The sequence below is a fragment of the Delphinapterus leucas genome, chromosome 9 (assembly GCF_059928025.1).
Source record: "Delphinapterus leucas isolate spDelLeu-1000000601 "Yukka" chromosome 9, BTC_Dleu_Yukka2, whole genome shotgun sequence".
Classification (NCBI taxonomy): Eukaryota; Metazoa; Chordata; class Mammalia; order Artiodactyla; family Monodontidae; genus Delphinapterus; species Delphinapterus leucas.
The window spans coordinates 72,677,635-72,700,542 of record NC_143137.1 but is presented as its reverse complement, the minus strand read 5'-3'; the positions used below and the strand labels follow the sequence as shown (position 1 = coordinate 72,700,542).

General features: G+C 35.6%; 1 protein-coding gene across 1 annotated transcript in view; it reads right to left on the bottom strand.

The window, feature by feature from the left end:
* Window positions 1–16,950: 16,950 nt before the first annotated feature.
* ITGB8 (integrin subunit beta 8) overlaps window positions 16,951–22,908 on the bottom strand; it is a 97,713-nt gene continuing 91,755 nt past the window's right edge. Inside the window, exon 14 of the mRNA XM_022587879.3 lies at window positions 16,951–22,883. Coding sequence (XP_022443587.2) covers window positions 22,761–22,883 — 123 coding nt within the window. The 3' untranslated portion in view covers window positions 16,951–22,760. The remainder of the gene's footprint in view (window positions 22,884–22,908) is intronic.

Genomic DNA, 22,908 nt, shown 5'->3' with positions numbered 1-22,908 from the left:
GTCCAACAGCATAGGTGGCAAAATACTTCCATGAAAACAGGTGCCAGTTTCATCACAGAAATCCTGACAGAGCCAAAAGCTGCACAGTTCAGAACTCCCATATGGTTTTAATTCGAAAAGCTGGCTTTAAACAAGGTGCTTTTCATTTTTAATTTTTATTAAAACCAGTCTGCTATGTTTTAAATGGGTTTTCTAGTCAAAGATTATGACAAAATATTCAAAATTATTTTTACAAATTAAGGATTATATTTCACAATTGATAATGAAACTGGTTGTGTAAACCTATGCAAAATAGTGCTAAATTGATGTTAATAATGTTTTTATGTGATCATATATTTTAGTATTTGTATATTGAATAGCGCTTTTCCATGGGTAGAAGGAAGCTGAGTGTGTGTTTCTGGGGTGGGGGAACTACAAAGGAATAGAGATTTCAACACAAGAAATAATAAGTAAACATAAGTATACATAAATTGCATTATGTGTAATTTAAATTCAGATATGTCAAACAGATCTCATCTTTGTATCCCCTACAAAGGTTAGCACAATGTTTCATACAAGGTACTGCTGAGCATTTATTGTATAAATATATGCAACATTTTATCTTTATTTTATCCATATTTTTACAAAGTATTCTCAGAGAAACAGGAGGCTCTCTTTATCTTTGCAGTTCCACCAAAAAAAAAAATGAGCACAGTCTTTCAGAATTGCTCCAAGAACAGTAAGGGTGGGAGGAGGATTATCTATGAGCATAACATGACTGGAATCTCCCCAGAACTAGAACTAGAAATTCCCTCTGTTATTGTGCTAGGAGAAAAATACCAGTTGTGATACTCAAACATTATGCTACCCTACTATCCTCCACTGACTCTTATCTCCATTTGCTGACCTCCAGCAATTTCTCCCTCTTCTTGATATTGCTCCTTGATAATAAAAATTTGGAAGAGTGCTCATCTTCAAATGATTGGCCCATGGAGCGAGAACTTAGATAACTGGAGAAAGCCTCATGGAAGTGTTGGAATTGAACTGGACCTTGAAAGTAGACAGGGATCCAGATAGGTGAAGGGAAAAGAGGATTGTGGGTCAAAGGATGAGTGTCAGTCAGTCAGGATAGTGAGGTCCCACAGCTTAGGGTTTGTGATTGCACCTTGTGCAAAATTTGGCTGAATATATAGAGAGTAAGTTTATATTATGGGGGGTCTTTACAAACAGCTAGGTTAGTTGAACATTCAAAAAAATCAATTAATGTAAATCACCATACCAACGAGCTAAAAAGGAAAAAAATATGATCATGTCAATATATGTAGTAAAGACATTTGAAAAAGTCAACAACCATCATGAAGGAACTCTTAGCAAATGTGGAACAGAAGGGAATTTCCTCAAGTTGATAAAGAGCATAACTATAAAAGCCAACAGCTCATAACTAACTTAATGGTGAAAGACCAAATGCCTTCACCCAAGAGTTGGAGACAGTGCAAAGTGTATGCTTTAATTACTTCTGTTCAACATTGCATTCACTAAGATGTGAGTTTAGAAAGGTCATAAGATAAAAGGTCAATACACAAAAATCAATTGCATTTTTCTGTACTGATGATGGAAAATTAAAATTGAAATTAATAAAAAGTATCATTAAAATTGAATTAAAATATAAAATACATAGGGATAAATCTAAAAACAATATGTGTAAGATTTGTATGTTGAAAGCTATAAATCATTGAGAAAAATCAAAGAACATCTAATTAATTGGAGCTGTATCTTGTTCATGGACCAGAGGAATCAAGATTGTTAAGATTTCAGTTCTTGGATTGGTTCAAGATGGTGGAGTAGAAGGACGTGCGCTCACTCCCTCTTGCGAGAGCACCGGAATCACAACTAACTGCTGAACAATCATCAACGGGAAGACACTGGAACTCACCAAAAGAGATACCCCACATCCAAAGACAAAGGAGAAGCCACAATGAGATGGTAGGAGGGGGGCAGTCACAATAAAATCAAACTGCATAACTGCTGGGTGGGTGGCTCACAAACTGGAGAACACTTACACCACAGAAGTCCACTCACTGGGATGAAGGTTCTGAGCCCCACAGCAGGCTTCCCAACCTGGGGGTCTGGCAACGGATGGAGGAATTCCTAGAGAATCAGACTTTGAAGGCTAGTGGGATTTGATTGCAGGACATTGACAGGACGGGGGAAAACAGAGTCTCCACTCTTGGAGGGCACACACAAAGTAGTGTGCATATCGGGACCCAGGGGAAGGAGCAGTGACCCCATAGGAGACTGAACCAGACCTGCCTGCTAGTGTTGGAGGGTCTTCTGCAGAGGAGGAGGGTGGCTGTGTCTCACCGTGAGGACAAGGAAACTGGCAACAGAAGTTCTGGGAAGTACTCCTTGGCATGAGCCCTCTCAGAGTCCGCCATTAGCCGCACCAAAGAGCCCAGGTAGCTCCAGTGTTGGGTCACCTCAGGCTAAAAACCAACAGGGAGGGAACCCAGCCCCACCCATCAGCAGACAAGCTGATTAAAGTTTTACTGAGCTCTGCCCACCAGAGCAACAGCCAGCTCTATCCACCACCAGTCCCTCCCATCAGGAAACTTGCACAAACGTGTTAGATAGCCTCATCCACCAGAGGGCAGACAGCAGAAGCAAGGAGAACTACAATCCTGCCTGTGGAACATAAACCACATTCACAGAAAGATAGAGAAGATGAAAAGGCAGAGGGCTATGTACCAGATGAAGGAACAAGATAAAGCCCCAGAAAAACAACTAAATGAAGTGGAGATAGGCAACCTTCCAGAAAAAGAATTCAGAATAATGATAGTGAAGATGATTCAGATCCTCAGAAAAAGAATGGAGGCAAAGATCGAGAAGATGCAAAAAATGTTTAACACGGACCTAGAAGAATTAAAGAACAAACAAACAGAGATGAACAGTACAATAACTGAAATGAAAAATACACTAGAAGGAATCAGCAGCAGAATAACTGAGGCAGGAAAACGGATAAGTGACCTGGAAGATAGAATGATTGAATTCACTGCCACGGAACAGAATAAAGAAAAAAGAATGAAAAGAAATGAAGACAGCCTAAGAGACCTCTGGGACAACATTAAACACAACAATATTCGCATTGTAGGGGTCCCAGAAGGAGAAGAGAGAGAAAAAGGACCTGCGAAAATATTTGAAGAGATTATAGTCAAAAACTTTCTTAACATGGGAAAGGAAATAGCCACCCAAGTCCAGGAAATGCAGAGAGTCCCAGGCAGGATAAACTCAAGTAGAAACATGCTGAGACACATAGTAATCAAATTGACAAAAATTAAGGACAAAGAAAAATTATTGAAAGCAACAAGGGAAAAACAACAAATAACATACAAGGGAACTCCCATAAGGTTAACAGCTGAATTCTCTGCAGAAACTCTACAAGGTAGAAGGGAGTGGCATGATATATTTAAAGTGATGAAAGGGAAGAACCTACAACCAAGATTACTCTACCTGGCAAGGATCGCATTCAGATTCAACAGAGAAATCAAAAGCTTTACAGACAAGCAAAAGCTAAGAGAATTCAGCACCACCAAACCAGCTCTACAACAAATGCTAAAGGAACTTCTCTAAGTGGGAAACACAAGACAAGAAAAGGACCTACAAAAACAAACCCAAAAATATTAACAAAATGGTCATAGGAACATACATATCCATAATTACCTTAAACGTGAATGGATTAAATGCTCCATCCAAAAGACACAGGCTTGCTGAATGGATACAAAAACAAGACCCATATATATGCTGTCTACAAGAGACCCCCTTCAGACCTAGGGACACATACAGACTGATAGTGAGGGGATGGAAAAAGATATTCCATGCAAATGGAAATCAAAAGAAAGCTGAAGTAGCAATTCTCATATCAGATAAAATAGACTTTAAAATAAAGAATGTTACAAGAGACAAGGAAGGACACTACATAATGATCAAGGGATCAATCCAAGAAGAAGATATAACAATTAGGAATATATATGCACCCAACATAGGAGCACCTCAATACATAAGGCAACTGCTAACAGCTATAAAAGAGGAAATCGACAGTAACACAATAATAGTGGGGGACTTTAACACCTCACTCACACCAATGGACAGATCATCCAAACAGAAAATTAATAAGAAAACACAAGCTTTAAATGACACAATAGACCAGATAGATTTAATTGACATTTATAGGAAATTCCACCCCAAAACAGCAGACTACACTTTCTTCTCAAGTGTACATGGAACATTCTCCAGGATAGATCAATTTTGGGTCACAAATCAAGCCTCAGTAAATTTAAGAAAATTGAAATTGTATCAAGCATTTTTTCTGACCACAATGCTATGAGATTAGGAATCAGTTATACGGAAAAAAACACAAACACATGGAGGCTAAACAATACATTACTAAATAACCAAGAGATCACTGAAGAAATCAAAGAGGAAATCAAAAAATACCTAGAGACAAATGACAATGAAAACACGACAATCCAAAACCTATAGGATGCAGCAAAAGCAGTTCTTAGAGGGAAGTTTATAGCAATACAAGCCTACTTCAAGAAACAAGAAACATCTCAAATAAACAATCTAACCTATACCTAAAGGAACTAGAGAAAGAACAACAAACAAAACCCAAAGTTAGTAGAAGGAAAGAAATCATAAAGATCAGAGCAGAAATAAATAGAAACAAAGAAAACAATAGCAAAGATCAATATAAATAAAAGCTGGTTCTTTGAAAAGATAAACAAAATTGATAAACCTTTAGCCAGACCCATCAAGAAAAAGAGGGAGAGGACTCAAATCAATAAAATTAGAAATGCAAAAGGAGAAGTTACAACAGACATCGCAGAAATACAAAGCATCCTAAGATACTACTACGAGCAGCTCTATACCAATAAAATGGACAACCTGGAAGAAATGGAGAAATTCTTAGAAAGGTATAACCTTCCAAGACTGAACCAGAAAGAAATAGAAAATATGAACAGACCAATCACAAGTAATGAAATTGAAATTGTGATTAAAAATCTTCCAACAAACAAAAGTCCAGGACCAGATGGCTTCACAGGTGAATTCTATCAAACATTTAGAGAAGAGATAACACCTATGCTTCTCAAACTCTTCCAAAAAATTACAGAGGAAGGAATACTCCCAAACTCATTCTATGAGGCCACCATCCCCCTGATACCAAAACCAGAGAAAGATACTACAAAAAAAGAAAATTTCAGACAATATCACTGATGAATATACATGCAAAAATCCTCAACAAAATACTAGCAAGCAGAATCCGGCAACACATTAAAAGGATCATACACCATGATCAAGCGGGATTTATCCCAGGGATGCAAGGATTCTTCAATATTCGCAAATCAATCAGTGTGATACACCATATTAACAAATTGACTAAGAAAAACCACATGATCATCTCAATATATGCAGGAAAAGCTTTAGACAAAATTCAACACCCATTTACGATAAAAACTCTCCAGAAGGTGGGCATAGAGGGAACCTACCTCAATATAATAAAGGCCATAGACGACAAACCCACAGCAAACATCATTCACAATGGTGAAAAACTGAAAGCATTTCCTCTAAGATCAGGAACAAGACAAGGATGTCCACTCTCACCAGTATTATTCAACATAGTTTTGGAAGTTCTAGCCACAACAATCAGAGAAGCAAAAGAAATAAAAGGAATACAAATTGGAGAAGAAGAAGTAAAACTGTCACTGTTTTCAGATGACATGATACTATACATAGGGAATCGTAAAGATGCCACCAGAAAACTACTAGAGCCAACCAATGAATTTAGTAAAGTTGCAGGATACAAAATTAATGCACAGAAATCACTTGCATTCCTAAACACTAATGATGAAAAATCTGAAAGAGAAATTAAGGAAACACTCCCATTTACCATTGCAACAAAAAGAATAAAATACCTAGGAATAAACCTACGTAGGCAAACAAAAGACCTCTATGCAGAAAACTATAAGACACTGATGAAAGAAATTAAAATGATACAAACAAATGGAGAGATATACCATGTTATTGGATTGGAAGAATCAATATTGTGAAAATGACTATACTACCCAAAGCAATCTACAGATTCAATGCAATCACTGTCAAATTATCAATGGCATTTTTCACAGAGCTAGAACAAAAAAATCTTAAAATTTATATGGAGACAGAAAAGACCCCAAATAGCCAAAGTAATCTTGATGGAAATAAACAGAGCTGGCGGAATCCGACTCCCTGACTTCAGACTATACTACAAAGCTACAGTAATCAAGACAGTATGGTACTGGCACAAAAACAGACATATAGATCAATGGAACAGGATAGAAAGCCCAGAGATAAATCCACGCACTTATGGTCACCTTATCTTTGGTAAAGGAGGCAAGAATATACAATGGAGAAAAGACAGCCTCTTCAATAAGTCGTTCTGGAAAAACTGGACAGCTACATGTAAAAGAATGAAATTAGAACACTCCCTAACACCATACACAAAAATAAACTCAAAAAGGATTAGAGACCTAAATGTAAGACTGGACACTATAAAACTCTTAGAGGAAAACATAGGAAGAACACTGTTTCACATAAATCATAGCAAGATCTTTTTTGATCCACCTCCTAGAGTAATGGAAATAAAAACAAAAATAAACAAATGGGACCTAATGAAACTTACAAGCTTTTGCAAAGCAATGGGAACTACAAAGAAGATGAAAAACCAACCCTCAGAATGGGAAAAAATATTTACAAACGAATCAATGGACAAAGTATTAATCTCCAAAATATATAAATAGCTCCTGCAGCTCAATATTAAAAAAACCAACAGCCCAATCAAAAAATGGGCAGAAGACCTAAGTAGACATTTCTCCAAAGAAAACATCCAGATGGCCAAGAAGCACATGAAAAACTGCTCAACATCACTAATTATTAGAGAAATGCAAATCAAAACTACAGTGAGGTATCACCTCACACCAGTTAGAATGGGCATCATCAGAGAATCTACAAACAACAAATGCTGGAGAGGGTGTGGAGAAAACGGAACCCTCTTGCACTGTTAGTGGGAATGTAAATTGATACAGCCACTATGGAGAACAGTATGGAGGTTCCTTAAAAAACTAAAAACAGAATTACCATACGACCCAGCAATCCCGCTACTGGGCATATACCCTGAGAAAACCATAATTCAAAAAGACACATGCACCCCAGTGTTCATTGCAGCACTATTTACAATAGCCAGGTCATGGAAGCAACCTAAATGTCCATTGACAGATGAATGGATAAAGAAGATGTGGTACATATACACAATGGAATATTACTCAGCCATAAAAAGGAATGAAATTGGGTCATGTAGAGAGGTGGATGGATCTAGAGACTGTCATACAGAGTAAAGTAAGTCAGAAGGAGAAAAAGAAATATCGTATGTTAACACATATATGTGGAACCTAGAAAAATGGTACAGATAAAGTGGTTTGCAGGGCAGAAATAGAGACACAGATGTAGAACACAAATGTATGGACACTAAGGGGGGGAAAGTGGCAGGGAGTTGGTGGTGGGATTAATTGGGAGATTGGGACTGACATATATACACTAATATGTATAAAATGGATAACTAATAAGAACCTGCTTTATCAAAAAATAAATAAAATTCAAAAGAAAAGGAAGGCTTATCTTCATAACTAGGAAAAAAAAAGAGATTTCAATTCTCACTACATTGATCTATGTAGTTAATAGAGTCCTGATTAAAACCTCATCAGCCCTTTTTACAGAAACTGAAAAATGTATAATTTAAAATGTGTGTGGAAAGCAGAGTACCAAGAATAGCCAAAGAACTTTTGACAAAGAAAAAACAAAGTTGGAGAATCCATACTGATTTCAAGATTTATACTCTAAAGCTAGAGTAATAAAGCCAATGAAATACTGGTAAAGGATATACAAATAGACCAATGGAATAGAATAGAGTCTAGAAATAGAACCACATACATACATGGTTGACCCTTGAACAACATTTGGGTTTGAATTGCTCAGGTTCACTTATAGATGGATTTTTTCAGTAGTAAATAGTACAGTACTACATGATCCATAGTTCGTTGAATCTGCAGATACTGAATCACAGACAAGGAGGAACCATGCACACAGAGGGCTGAGTATAAATTATGCCCAAATTTTGGACTGTGCAAAGGATTAGTTCCCCTAATCCCTGCATTGTTTGAGAGCCAACTGTAGTCAATTGATTTTTTTTTTTTTTTTTACAAACGTACCAAGTTTATTTAATGGATAAAGAATAGTCTTTCTAAGAAACGTTGCTGGAATAATTAGACTTTGAAAAAATGAACTCCACTGTATTTTTAAAAAACTTAAAAATGGATTGCATATCTAAAAGTAAAGCCTAAATTTATAAAACTTCCTGAAGGAAATATGGAAAAAAATATTTTGACCTTTCATTAGGCTAAGATTTCTTAGATATGACACCAAAAGTATGAACCATGAAAGAAAAAGTAGACAAATTGGACTGCATCAAAATATGAAATTTCTTTCCTTGAAAGAGTCTATTAAGAAAATGAAAGAAAACAAGCCAAAAATCTGGGAGAAAACATTTGAAGAACACCTATCTTATAAAGGATTTATACCCAAAGTATATAAAGAAATCTTTTAACTCGAGAACAAGAAGACAACCCATTAAAAAAAAAAATAGAATGAAGGCTTGAACATACATTTTACCAAAGAAAAGGTATGAATGGTGTGTTAATTATCTATTATCACATAACAATTTACTAAGTAACCTAGTTGCTTAAAATAATGATATCTGAGTTTTTGTAGTTCAAGAAATCAGGAGCATTTTTTTTTTTTAAAGCTGTGGTTTTCCTTTTTTTTTTTGAAGATGTTGGGGGTAGGAGTTTATTAATTAATTAATTAATTTTTGCAGTGTTGGGTCTTCGTTTCTGTGCAAGGGCTTTCTCTAGTTGTGGCAAGCGGGGGCCACTCTTCATCGCGGTGTGCGGGCCTTTCACTATCGCGGCCTCTCTTGTTGCGGAGCACAGGCTCCAGACGCGCAGGCTCAGTAGTTGTGGCTCACGGGCCTAGTTGCTCCGCGGCATGTGGGATCCTCCCAGACCAGGGCTCGAACCCGTGTCCCCTGCATTAGCAGGCAGATTCTCAACCACTGCGCCACCAGGGAAGACCATGAAATGAGGAGCATTTTAACTGGTGTTGTTCTGTTTTATAGTCAAGATGTTGGTGGGGGCTGCAGTCACCTGAAGCCTTAACTGGGGCTTGAGGATCTGCCTTCACAATGGCTCACATGGCTGGCAAGTTGGTGCTGGTTAATGTCAGGAGGCCTGAGTTCCTTATCATGTGGATCTCTCCATAGGGTTTTCTCTTTAGGCTTTTTGTTTTTGGCCACTGTGCTTACCAGGCAGCATGTGGGATCTTAGTTCCCGGAATAGGGATCAAACCCATGGCCCCTGTAGTGGAAGTGCAGAGTCTTAACCACTGGACTGCCAGGGAAGTCCCCTCCATAGGGTTTTCTGAATGTCGTCATTATATGGCAGCTGGTTTACGTCGAAGTGAATGAGTCAAGAGCCATCAAGGAGGAAGCAACAGTGGCTTTTATGACTTAGCCTCAGAAGTTACACTGTATCATTTTCATGGTATCCTATTTGTTATTTGTTACAAAGCCCTATTAAATTTAAGGAGAAGTACATAGAGGTGTGAATACCAGTATCTAGGGATCATTTGTGGGGGGGGCGCGAAAGGTGGGGGAGACTTGGATGTTGGCCACTACAGATAGTAAAGAAGCACCTGAAAAGAAGTTACAGATCTTTAGTCATTAGGCAAGTGCAAATTAAAACCAAGATAGAGCAGTACACAGCTGCTAGAATGGTTTTTAAAAACCTGACACTACAGGGCTTCCCTGCTGGCGCAGTGGTTGAGAGTCCGCCTGCCGATGCAAGGGACGCGGGTTCGTGCCCCGGTCCGGGAAGATCCCACATGCCGCGGAGCGACTAGGCCCGTGAGCCATGGCCGCTGAGCCTGCGCGTCCGGAGCCTGTGCTCCACAACGGGAGAGGCCACAACAGTGAGAGGCCCGCGTACCGCAAAAAAAACCCAAAACCCTGACACTACAGAGTCCTAACATGGATGCAGAGCAACTGCAATACTCATCTGTTGCAGCTGGGATTGCAGAATGGTACAGCCACTTTGCAAAACAGATTGGTAGTTTCTGATAATGTTAACCATACACTAACCATTTGACCTAACAGTTCTACTCCTAGGTCTTTAAACAAGAGAAACAAAACATATGTCTGCATTAAGGGCTTTATGAGAATACTTATAGCAGTTTCACTCAAAAATCATTAAAAACTGGAAATAGTCCAAATTCCCATTAACCAGTGATTGGATCATCAAATTGTGGTACATTCATACAGTAGAATCTTACAGTTCAGCAATATGTATTACTTACACGTGCCATTACGGTTGAATCTGAAAATCACTATGCTATGTGAAAGGAGCCATACACAAAAGGCTGTATACGGTATAATTCCATTTGTATGACATTCTGATAAAAGGGGACTATAGGGATGGAAATCAGATTAGTGGTTGCCAGGGGCTGGGGATAATAAGAAAGAATTGACTGACTATAAAAGGGGCATTGGAAACTTTTGGGAATGATTCTGTATCTTGATTATGATAGTGGTTGTACAGTGATATACATGCATTTGTTGAGATCCACCTGAAAAGAATAAATTTTTCTATAGGATAAATTATACTACAATAAACCTGACTTTTTAAAAAAACAAAGGTAATTTATTTAAGTATTATGCTAGCTTCCATACTTAGTTGCTATGAGAAGATTGGGTTTGGATAAATGTCAGGGGAAGGTCTGTTAATTCTGAGGGAAATTACAAGTAAGAAAGCTGTTTGGTTATGGTAAGAGAAATCAGTCGATTCAGTGACAGAACTGATTCAACTTCAATTTCAATTGATTGGATGAGGCCCACCTACATTATGGAGAACTCGAAGTCCACTGATTTAAATGTAAATCTCACCCTAAAACACTCTTACAATAATATCCAGAATACTACTTGACTAAATATCTAGGCACTGTGTCCCAATCCAGTTGACATAAAATTAATTATCGTAAGAAGGGGATTGATTGACCGGAAAGGGGCATAAAGAACCTTTTGAAGTGACAAGAATGTTCTATGGTGGTTATACAGGTGTATACATTTATCAAAACTCATCAAGTTATAAACTTAAGATTTGTGCATTTTATTGCATGTAAATTAAACATAAAACAAGAAAATCCAAAAGGGATGCTGGGCAGCTATGTCATGACATGTCATATCTCATACAGAGTAGTATATGTAAGTGTGTGTATGTGTGTATGAGAATGAGTATGTGTTTGTGTGTGTTTGTGTGTGTGTGTGTGTGTGCGTGTGTAAGGGCTGGTAGATAAGTGATGGAGATTTTCCCTGCTGTGACTTTTTCTTCACCATTTGTCTCTCTTTTTTTATTCTTGAACCACCTACACCCATCATAAAGACTCACTGATGCCTTCACTCACCATCATTTTAAAGAATGCATTTACTTTCTCCCCATATCTTTGGAAGTGTGTGGGTTTCTTCTTCTATCTGCTCTTGTTTTCAAATGATTACTTACTAATTAGGCCATTATCTACTCATTACCAGAATAGAGAGTTAAGATGTATGCTTATTTTACTAAATGACTTGAGGAGCTAGGAAGAAACTTAAATTGAATATATTTCTTTTATTAATAAAGGAAATTTAAAAGCTGACGTATATAGTTACCATTCTAGTCATACAATTTTGACTTGAAGAGTTGTACATATTTTTTCTACCCAAATAGACTCAATGTCATCAGAGGACAAAGTAATGAAATCTTGAAGCTTAATAATTGGCCTTTTCACAATTTATCCAAGGGCAAAAGAGAGTACTGTAGTCATTTTAAATGTTGAATAATAGTCTGTATTTCTATTTTTAAAAAAATAAAAACGTTAGTCAAACCAAAGGAAGCAAGGAGATTGCCAAGTGAAAAGTAACCAATATTTGCAAAATCAATGTGTAGATTAAGGTGAATATTTTTTATACAAAGTAACCTCATGCATATTAAATGCACTAAAAATAAACTCTAAGTAATTTTAAAAACATAATAAACAGTATTATTCCAAATGTTTTCAATACATGTTTTTCATTGTTCTCAAATTCTCTGGTCGGGGTGAGGGCGTTTAAATTACACCTAAAATCATTCTTGAGAAGAGCCTGATAGTATTGTTTTGGTATTTGAAATGAAAGAAAATGACATTTATTGTTTCAAATTATATATAATTGTATATATAAGTGCCATTAAATAGAGAATTATATATATATATATATATATATATTTATGTAATGATTATATACTTGTAGAGTAAGAATGACACTTGGTTAGAATTAGGACAGACATACCTAATACTTGCCATTCTTCCCCTCTAGTTTTCATTGGGGGAGATAGGACCCAGGCCGCAGCCTTATGTGTTATGAGCACTAATCTATGATGAAGCGTCTTTTTCTGGCAAGAGCTAGGCATCAGAATTCTGTCTCCCAGGTGTAGGGAATATATTTCAAAGGTCCTAAGAGTTCCCTTGAAGCCACACTAGGCTGGAAGTTAGAGGGAATATCTCCTCCTATCCCCAAAGAAAGCTGAAGTGGAGACCCAAGGCAAAGGGTCTCTCAAAAATTATTTTTTTAACAGTATCCATTCCTTCCTGTCTCTGCCCTCTCTTTACATCCTCCTTGGTCTGAGGGATCCAGAGCCCCAGAATAAGTTCTCAGTACCATTTCTTATTCTTTGGGTCTGTCTGCCCCTATATACACATATGCATATGTTTCCTTTCCTTTTTTCTTTTCACTGATACTGTACAGGTTATTTTCCCTTGTCCAAGTCCACACTAAAGCAGAAATACTACCAAAATAAGTTCAAAATTTAGAGGACCAGAGACAAATTTGAATGCATGCCTATAGAGCTACTTTTTTTTTTTCAGGATGAGATAAAACTGGATCTGGGGTAAGGGAGAAAGGGGTGACTTAGATATTTTTCTTAGAGAAGAGTTAACAAATGTGATTCCTCAAAGTAAGAGGGAGCAGAAGGGTTTTCTACTCCAGTGACCAGTGGGTGGAATGGAAGGGATGCTGTACCCAGCTGTCCTTGGTATCGCTGTCCCACTTGTATTCCCTATAGACAGCCAATAGACCTTGACACTTGCAAGTGTCTCTGAACAGAGAGGAGGGAGAGAAGTTGTATACTTTGGTGGACATGAGAATATGAAGAGAAGATTCAGCCCTCTAACCAAGATGGAACTCCACAGACCATGTTAGGAATTTCCCTATTAATTAGGGCAGTGGTAGAGATCCTCCACTATCTCATACACCCACACATAAATCTGTATGCATTTAGCTTTTGGGAAGAACAGTGTTTAAGTGACAGAGAAAAAGATAACTGCCTGTAGCTAATAAAAATATTTAATGTGGGCCTCTACATACACTGGATATGTTAGGCTTGTTTTAAAAAGTAATTGAAGTCAATTTTAATTTCTTAAACAACATACCAGACAATCATTTTATTACTTTGATTTTAGCTATAATAAATGACAGACAAATTTTGAGCACAGTCTTTTCAAAGGGACATGTCTGAGGGGCTCAGAGAAAATAGAACATCACTGACTCATTCAACACTTAATAAATAAGTACTTGCACTGAGTATTGAGTATCAGGTACTCGTCTATGTGCACCAGTAAGCATATTCTATAGCTTTTGGTTTCCTGATGCTAACTTTTACTCTTTATGGAAATGGTTATTAAACTTTGGCAGGCATCAGAATTACTTAGAGAGCTTGTTAAAACACAGATCTCTGGGCCCCATTCCCAGAGTTTCAGATTCAGAAGATTTGGGGTGGAGACTAAAAATCTGCATTTCTAACAAGTTTTCATGTGACACTGATGCTGCTGGTCTGGGAACTACCCTTTGAAAACCACGGACCTATAGATTATCCTTAATTTAATAAGGGAAAATATTTTAAAAAATGTTAATGGCAAATTAAGATTTTCTTAAATGGATAATTATCTCTCATGACCTTAATGATGGTTAGAATGTATTTTGTACTCATAACAATGGAAAAACAGCACAAAGTATGACAAAGCCCAATAAAGAAAGAGTTTTCCTCTCACCACTATAGACAGATAGTTTTTTATGACCTTTAAGCAATTCATTGGGAGAAGTCTAAACAGCACTGGGCCCTAAGTACGAAATAATGCACCAGTCCAAATAAGTGCTAAATAGGATTGCCAAGTTGGAAGCCAAGGTGCCATTTGTTTTTCTTGTGCAGCCCACCACTACTTCTGATTATGATCAAAATATTCATATATAAATAACTAGGTTAAAAGGAGATACTGCTTATCTTGCACTTAGGCTTATTTTGATAGTACTGAAAGCATGACCATTGACATGGTTTAAAAGTTTGCAGCTTTAGTTTTGTCTGGCCATATATTTTGATGAAGTTAGAATTTAGTCTAAAAGTCATGGACTGGCAAGAACAATGTGGTTTGTGAGACCAGATTGGGAGTTTTATCCAATTTGGGTAGAAGTCTGTAGTGACTTTCAGAGTTGGCATTAGAATTCTGTTCAACTAAATTCTTTCCTTATCACCTGTATCTAGCCAATCTCCAAGTTCTCTCTAATTTTCCTTGTAGCAGTAGCTCTTATTCCCTCCCTTTGTACTTTTGTCTAAATCTTTATTTCCTCACGAAAATTCTCTAAGCTCATTTCACTGATTCCACTTTGTCATAATTTGAAATGCTCCCCTATTGTACCTTAGACCAACACAAACCATCCTAATATAAACATTTCTCTCTGCACTGGTTCCCTCTCCTCTGCCATTATAAATGTGCAAATCTCTCCCATTCAAAAACAGTTTACTTAACCAATCTCCTCCTATTGAATACTAAAGTTGTTGACCATTGTTTTATATTTGGTATCATTTCTTGCTCATTCTTTTTCTCATTGAACATAGAGCTAAGATTGTGGCACATTCCTGGATGGGATTATATCCACCTAGTAAAACTATAGTTTAAATCTTGACATGGAAAAATGTTTGAAATGTTTTTGAAGAAAAAATATCTTTATACCATACTATTAATAGCATATTTCTTTCTTAGTTACAAACACACGCACACATAATATATGGCAATGGTCAACTCTGAGTGGTTGGATTGGAGTAATATTTATTTTAATTTTAATGTCAAGGTATTTTTAGATGTTTTACCACAAATATGTGTTATCTGCATAATAACCTATAAAGTGCATAGAAAAATAAAGTGAAAATATGCCTACATATGAAAGTGATTGCCGTTAGGAAGTTGGATTTTCAAATTTTTCTGCTTTTGTATACTTCAGTTTCTTTTACATTAGTACTAAATAGTATTTAAATTTATTATTAAATGGCATTTAATAGAATTAAATATTTAACATTATTAAGTGGTATTTATATTTAGTGTTAGAGGGGATAAAATTAATGTTTAATTAAAAGTTATATTTAGTTTAATGTTAGTATATTCCAAACCATGTATAGTTCCAGTAATACCACTTTTCTGTGCAAAAACTTCAGGGCTTGCTTTTTCCTAGTAACCAAAGTTCAAACTTCTTAGTCAGGAAAGCAGGCTCCATAGACTAGAACCTGTAGGTTACTGTTTTTCAGTATCCAGTGCTGCATCTCAACAAGATTTCAATGTTCTTGGATGGAATCCCCACCCTTTTCTACTTTACTATTCCCTTACCTCTCCATGACCTTGCTTTTCTGCATGGCTACACTTACCTTTCCTGCAAGGCCTAGGCCAAATGCTATCCTCCATGGACTGCTCCAGTCTAGTTACAGCATCTGAGTGCACTTAACATTTTGTTTTTCATTTTTAAGTTCCATTCACTTCTTCCTGTGTAGTGTTTCTGCACATATATTAGCTCCTCAACTTTATTGCACGTTTTTTTGGTTCATAAGGACATAGTTAGACTAGTAAAACTAATTAACTTAGTAAAAATCTATCCTCATAAAACATATGATCAGTCATTTATGGAATGAAAAACAGATCTTCCTATGAATCCGGCCTTGGCCACCTACTGGCTGCGTTCATTTATACATGGTGCTTAACCTCTATGTGCCTTGTTTTCCTTATTTGAAAAATTGACAGAAATGGTATTTATTATCGCTGAGGAGTAAGACAATTATATAAATAACACATCATTAGAGTACAAAATATCTGCTGTACCATCAAATGCAATGGTTTAGCTAAACAGATTGTTTCCCTACCAGGGTTCAGTTGAGGAGAGCAGTTCTTGGCTGAAGGGGAAGCTCTGAATATTTCAGCACAGGGTTTCCTTTGCCAAGACACCACTAATTGTCGAGATAGCAAAAACATGGAAAGGGGAAGTGAGATCCTGGGTTCCTCTCGCATCTGCCCCACTGGCCAACATTTAGTCCTGTAACCACATTTAGCTGCAAAGGAGTCTGGGTAGTTACGTCTCAGCTGTGTGCTCTATTCAAACTCAGGGTGTGGGTCCTATTGCTAAAGAGGGAAGGGAAAAATGGGGCCAAACAACACTCATAACAAAATCAGTATTCTGAGCCTGAAAGACTGTAGCCCAAACCCAACTGGGACGAATCCTCAAAAACAAAGGCCTTGTTAAACCTCCTGATAGCTTCCATCTGATCTCTCCAGTGAAACCCTTTTATCTATAGTATGCTACACATATCCTTTCCTTCAAACTATTAAAACTCCTTAAGGACAGGAAATCTGTCTGCATATCTTATTTAACTTTCAGTGTGCTCCCTCATCTGCTTTAGTTTTTCCACTAGATTAAATAAAGGAAAATCACAACACAAGGGTACTCCATAAATTTCACTTGTTTAAATATGGCTCTGGAGAATGTGCAGTTAAGATTATGAACATGATATGTTTGTATCAGGGTGATGGTAGAAGCCTTTGTCTGCTAGAAAAAGCCCAATTTGTCTTTTAGCTAATTTTTCAGTTTTTGTAATTAGGATATTCCTTCTGCTTTCACCATTGGGTGGCTATTGAAGGGAAATAGAGCAATTAGGATGGCCTCACATCTTTATCATTGGCTCTACAGTTTTCCAGAAGTAGTAGCTTTTTGGAATTATGTAATGTCCTCTACCAATGACCATGTATGAATGTTATTACATTTCCTTGTGTGACAATGTACTATTGTCTGGCAGTGCTGAGAGTCATGTAGCACACAATAAGAAATAAAGAAGCATTCTGTGCATACTTAGATCTTTACATTTTTATTTTAAAACATAGAATTTCATATTGGTTAACACCTACTTTTAAACAGAATGATGCATTAATTAAATGCCTTGTCATAACTGTTATAAGCTCTGTTATAAAAATAAACATCTCAACAAACTACAGTGTCAGCTGTTTAATAAATACATAAACCAAAGTTAGTAGTCAATCAGAATTATATGAACAGGCTCATAGTATACAATGTGAAATTATCGTATTCCCCAATCTTCTGTGTCATTTAAGGCAATTTAAATTTATGTATAATTCAAAGCCAGAAATAATAAGAAACTTGCTTAATGAGAAATAGTTTCTTTCTTAGAACTATTTTATATTCAAATATTTTAATTTAAAAATACACTCTATATTAAAAAAATTTTTTTACAAAGGCAGGACTTAAATGAAACACATAGGCTATATTACTGAAATTTAAAAACATTTCTACTTTTTTTGCAGACATTTAAAAAACTTTAATGAAGTAGCTGGTAAATGTAAAATGGTTTTAAAGTTATGTTAAATATACACCAAATGAATTTCTATATTAATATGTGCAAATTTATATTTTATTTTAATTTAGAATTAAAATATTTTATATTCAATATTAATAAAATCTATGTGCCATACTTATTGTGTGGAATTGTTATCGAAATCACATTTATCTGTTGTACAGTGTAAAGTTAGTAAAGATTTTTTACACAAGTCATACAATTTCCATCCTTGATGACTGCAGTGTTTTGGGTTTTTTTATTGTTGGATTAGATGATTTTAACTGAAATAGGTTGTGGAGGTTAGAAACCTGATTAATAGAGTTACCTTACAAAGGTAAATTTTTGTGGGAAAGTAATCCAGGTAGATAAAAGAGTAGTGTTATTACTCTCAGATATTTCATTAACAGCTGCCCAGATAGCTGAACAATTGTTTCATATAAGTCAAATAATTTAAATATGCAGTTTTATGACAGTTGTTACATGGGCTTAAGGTGAATTTATCAGAGCCAAAGAAAAATGTCAAACAAAAGAACAGAAATGATAAAGAATAAAAATGTAAGAGAACTTGAAGGGAAAGTTTTCCTACAACACTGATTGGTTATATATTTTTCTCCTGTCATTGACATACAACATACAAGATGCTGCAAAACCTAAATATGCAAAATCTAAATCTAAATATGATGGTTTTATGTAATATTTTTCCAGTTAATTCTGTCTAAAAGTGAGATGATCATATGCAAGTATTCTTTAGGAAGTAATAGAAAGAAAAAAAATTTGTTAACAAACTTGGGAGAAACTCACTCATTCTTGTCAGTTAGGTTAGGGTTCGCTGAAATTGTAGCCACTAGCGTAAAGCATAAGTAGGAGGCTGAAAGAGCTTTTATAACCTAAAGGTCTACAGGATTTGAACTCATAATCAGATGGTTAGGCTCCATGTTGAGTTGTATGTGATCCAGATGTACTGAAAACTGACTTCACATGTTATCATAAATGTGTTATTTATACAAAAATGAATGTCCCTATACCCATGAACATTTGGTTAAAGATAAATTAATATAATGTTTATTTAAGCAAAACTTCAAACACTGCATTAAGAGGTCAACAACTGTAAGATACATTTTAGAGATGTTAAATTAAAAAGTGGATGTCCTAGAATTAATGAAATATAAACAAGTATAATTAGTTACCCATAATAAATTTACCATTGAGGAATTATAAGAGAAAAGGGAAATGATCTGAAAGAATGCTAGTTTTATATTTCTTTCAAAATATATCTCAGTTTGCATTGCATGAAGTGGAGTTCTTAAGGTCGATATAAATAAGGATAGTTGTAAATTAAATGTTAAGAGTAAATAAAACAATATAATATGCACATGATTGAACTCCCAAGTGGTTGTATTTCACTTGATACTTTTATTAAAATATATAGATCTCAAATCCTTTAAAATTGAAAGAAGTCGAACAGTTGTAAAAATTTAAAATTCTTCATTTTTAATGGGTCTTTGTTCAGGTGCACAGATTCAAATAACTTTTAAAATCATTAAGAGATGTATGGAAATGAAGAACTTCATTATACCATTACAGTCAGTTATTTTTCACAATTAGGCTTATTGAGCTTGAAGTTTTGGGGCACTCTCTTAGGAAAAATGAATAGAAAAGAACAGGAGTAAGGAAAGGAAGGAAAAGCCATTGAGTTTAACTTACTATATCAGGTACCAGGAGGAACATAATTCTAAGGAGGAAAATTTTCATAGTCCATCATAATCATATTTCAACATCTTATAGATGCCCATCGTCATACATAAGAATATCTTCAATAGATATTAAGTGTATATTAAAAAATTTTGAAATTTATTCTTTAGTGAAGTGTTGCATCTGATGCATCCACTAATTTTAATTTTGAATTTTGAAAAATTTGCCTCCAGAGAAATCTGTTTAACCTTAGATTTTTTTTTTTATCTTTATAAACCAAAGCTAAATTAAACATTTAGGACATAATCAGAGTTTTAGTGAATTTCTGAGTGTTTCAGAGAATGTCTGAGACTTCATAAATATTAATAAATTTCAAAAAAAAAGATATCAGATGCTTATAAATGCATGTACACTGCAGTGTAAAGATATCCCCAGAGAAGTAAAATGCATACAGTTATATTGTAGTGCATATATGGCACATTTCTAAATCATGAAATACTTTAGGGCACAGAAATGCTGTCGTACCAAAAGTGTTGTTGAAGTTCTTAACTTTGTTAATCATTTAAAGTTTCATAACTCGTGTTTAATATCAGTGAATCTCAAAAGGCTCCTGTGTTCATATTAGTTGAAAATAGGCTTTATTTACATAAATTATTTAATCTAAGAATACCCTGTTTCCCTTAACTTTTAATTAATTCTAGCTAGTCAAATATTCTTTTCTCACAAGGAAAATGTCAATTATTCAAGTAAATATAAGCTCTAAAATCTTTTAAGAATTAGACCTTTAAGTAAAAAAGGAAAGCACAAGACATCACAAGCATAACTGCAGTCATCATCTAGCATTGAACTGCCTATCAGAAAGTTTGTCCCTTCCTGTGAGAAGAGCCTTGTTCCACTATAAATTAGTGCAAACTAGTGAGAGTGTCAAAATATATATCCATTTTAAGAATTTCATTTTATTATGCTATTTTGGATAACTCAGCCCACGTAGAAATTAGCTTATGAACATCATAATGTTTTAAAATTTTAAAATGTTTTAAAATTTTCAGCATTTCAGTGAATGAATATTTTCCACTTTTTCCTTTTTGGGGCTGTCAAATATCCATTTATTTTCTTTTTTAAAAAGGATGCTGTGACAGGCATGCTTCAAAAAGAAGTTTTGCATTATCATTGGTGATCAAAGGTATTTTACATAAGTGAGTCACAGTACTGAATTATGTCAATGCTGCTGATTTCTCATTTGGGGAAAGACATAGAGTTCAACCTAGCATCATAATTGCTTGGCTGCAGGGGACAGCTGATGGAGTTATTGTGTTTGTTGGCTGCAGAACAACTTATTTTATGTTTTTAAATCCTCTTTAGGGTAGAATATGGAGTGGGATTTAGTCTTCATCGAAATGCAAATATCTGGCACTTTAACTCAAGTGCTGGAAGACAGAAAGTCTGGGAAGCTGATTATAAGAAGACATTTTAAAGGAATTTAAAATAAATTCCTTAGTTGTCATAGGCAAAGCTCTGTACTGCATACAGGACTGTTGGACTTCTAGCCAATAAAATCAGACTGAATAAGTCTTTAAGGATATGGTAATTGTGATGAAGTTCCTGTTGGGGAGGATAAAGGTTCATGGCCTCTGTCTGTATCAAGCTCTCTGGCTGAGCACGGAGCACTGCACAACTCCACGGGGCGCCGTTCACACAGGCTATGGTGTGAATGGACTTCCCCCTAGTTAGGCTATTTTGCAGTCTCTTAGAAGCTGATTAGCAGATAGACTGGAAGCCAACCATGGACAATTCTGTTTGAATTACTTTTTTCTGCTTTGTTTTGAAATTTTCTTATACTTAAGACTTCAGTAAATCACATCTAAAAATACTTGCCAATTGATTATTTTAAAGTTTCAAGAGGTAGTATGACATTGTTCAATGAACACTGGCCTGGCAATAAGAAAATAGTTCTCTTTGAATGTTGCCACTTGGTCACTTAGGGGTTTTTGAGAAATCATTTAAACTTGCTGAGCCTCAGTTCTCCAAGTACAAGAGTGAATTAGCTTATTTCTAAGATATTGTCTATCCTCCTCCAATTGTGTACTTTTAGAATTCTGGTGAGTAGGGTTGAGGTGATTCAAAGAAAGAATGTCCTTAGACTGCATTGAAGGGCAAAAATAATATAGCTTAATTTAGCTTTTAATTTGAAAAATGCTACTATCTACTTGGAATAAATATTGGAGAAGACTCAAAAGTGTGACACTTTGCTTAGAAACTTTGCAGAGTTTCTAAATATCTCATGAATTTCAACCTGATGATTAGACAAATGAAATGGTGAAATAATCCATCCAGTTTACCAGGTAAGAAGATATAAAACTCCACATCTGCACACAACGAAGCTGTTCAAATTTTGATGATACTTGAAGTGTCCCTTATTAAATGTTCGGCTTTTAAAAGTATTCTAATAAAGTGACATTGTATTATTATTAGGTTTTATGGCAGTAGTAACTTAGCACTTATTTAATCCAGTCATCTGTGACATTATATAAACTTATCCTGTAAGAAAGAAAACCAAAATATAAAGGCGAAGAGGAAAGAATGTTAGAATTAATATCCATCTTGTAAAAGAAGAAAACAAACACACATGCATGAAACTAGTTTCAAAAGCAATATCCCTCAAGATTAAGGTTTTATCTGTTCATCTCTTGAATGAGTGAAACACTAATCATCTACTCATCTATCTGTTCTTGTCTATTCACTGCCAATTGTTAAAGTGTTTGGCAACATTAGTATAACTGCCGTATTATTTTTTCATCTGCATGTTTGGTGCAGGGATTACTGTACCCTTGTAGTGACACAATGCCAAAACTGTCTCACAGCATTGTCTCTCTGGGAAGTGTAGAAATGGCGGGTATCTGTAAAGTGTAATCAGTGCTCTTCAGATGATCTACATTCTATGCTGATCTAAATAAGTTATATATTACAGTAAAGTGCTACAATGATACTAGTATCAAACAGTAGTAAGACACATTTTTCTCTGAAGAATTCAGCAGCAGTGTGAGTCACATGATGATGAGGATGCTTGTCAGTCTTCATTCGAGTGGACAACCAGCAACTGGCATGATCTAGAAAATTTATCTCCTCCTGTGACTTATAAAATTATTATTTTATAATAATAATTTTTAGGAGCGATCATTAAAAATCCAGTTTCCCATAGAGTACTTTTTTATCTTTTTAGAAGTTGCACCTGAAAGTTTCATGAGTGTTTAATTTGCTAATGTCCATTTTTATTTCTTCAGGTTTCTCACGTCGGTAGGTTACTGCTCTTGTGCAAACGCCTTGCAGAATCAACTTGTCCTTGATGGAGAAGAAATATTATCAT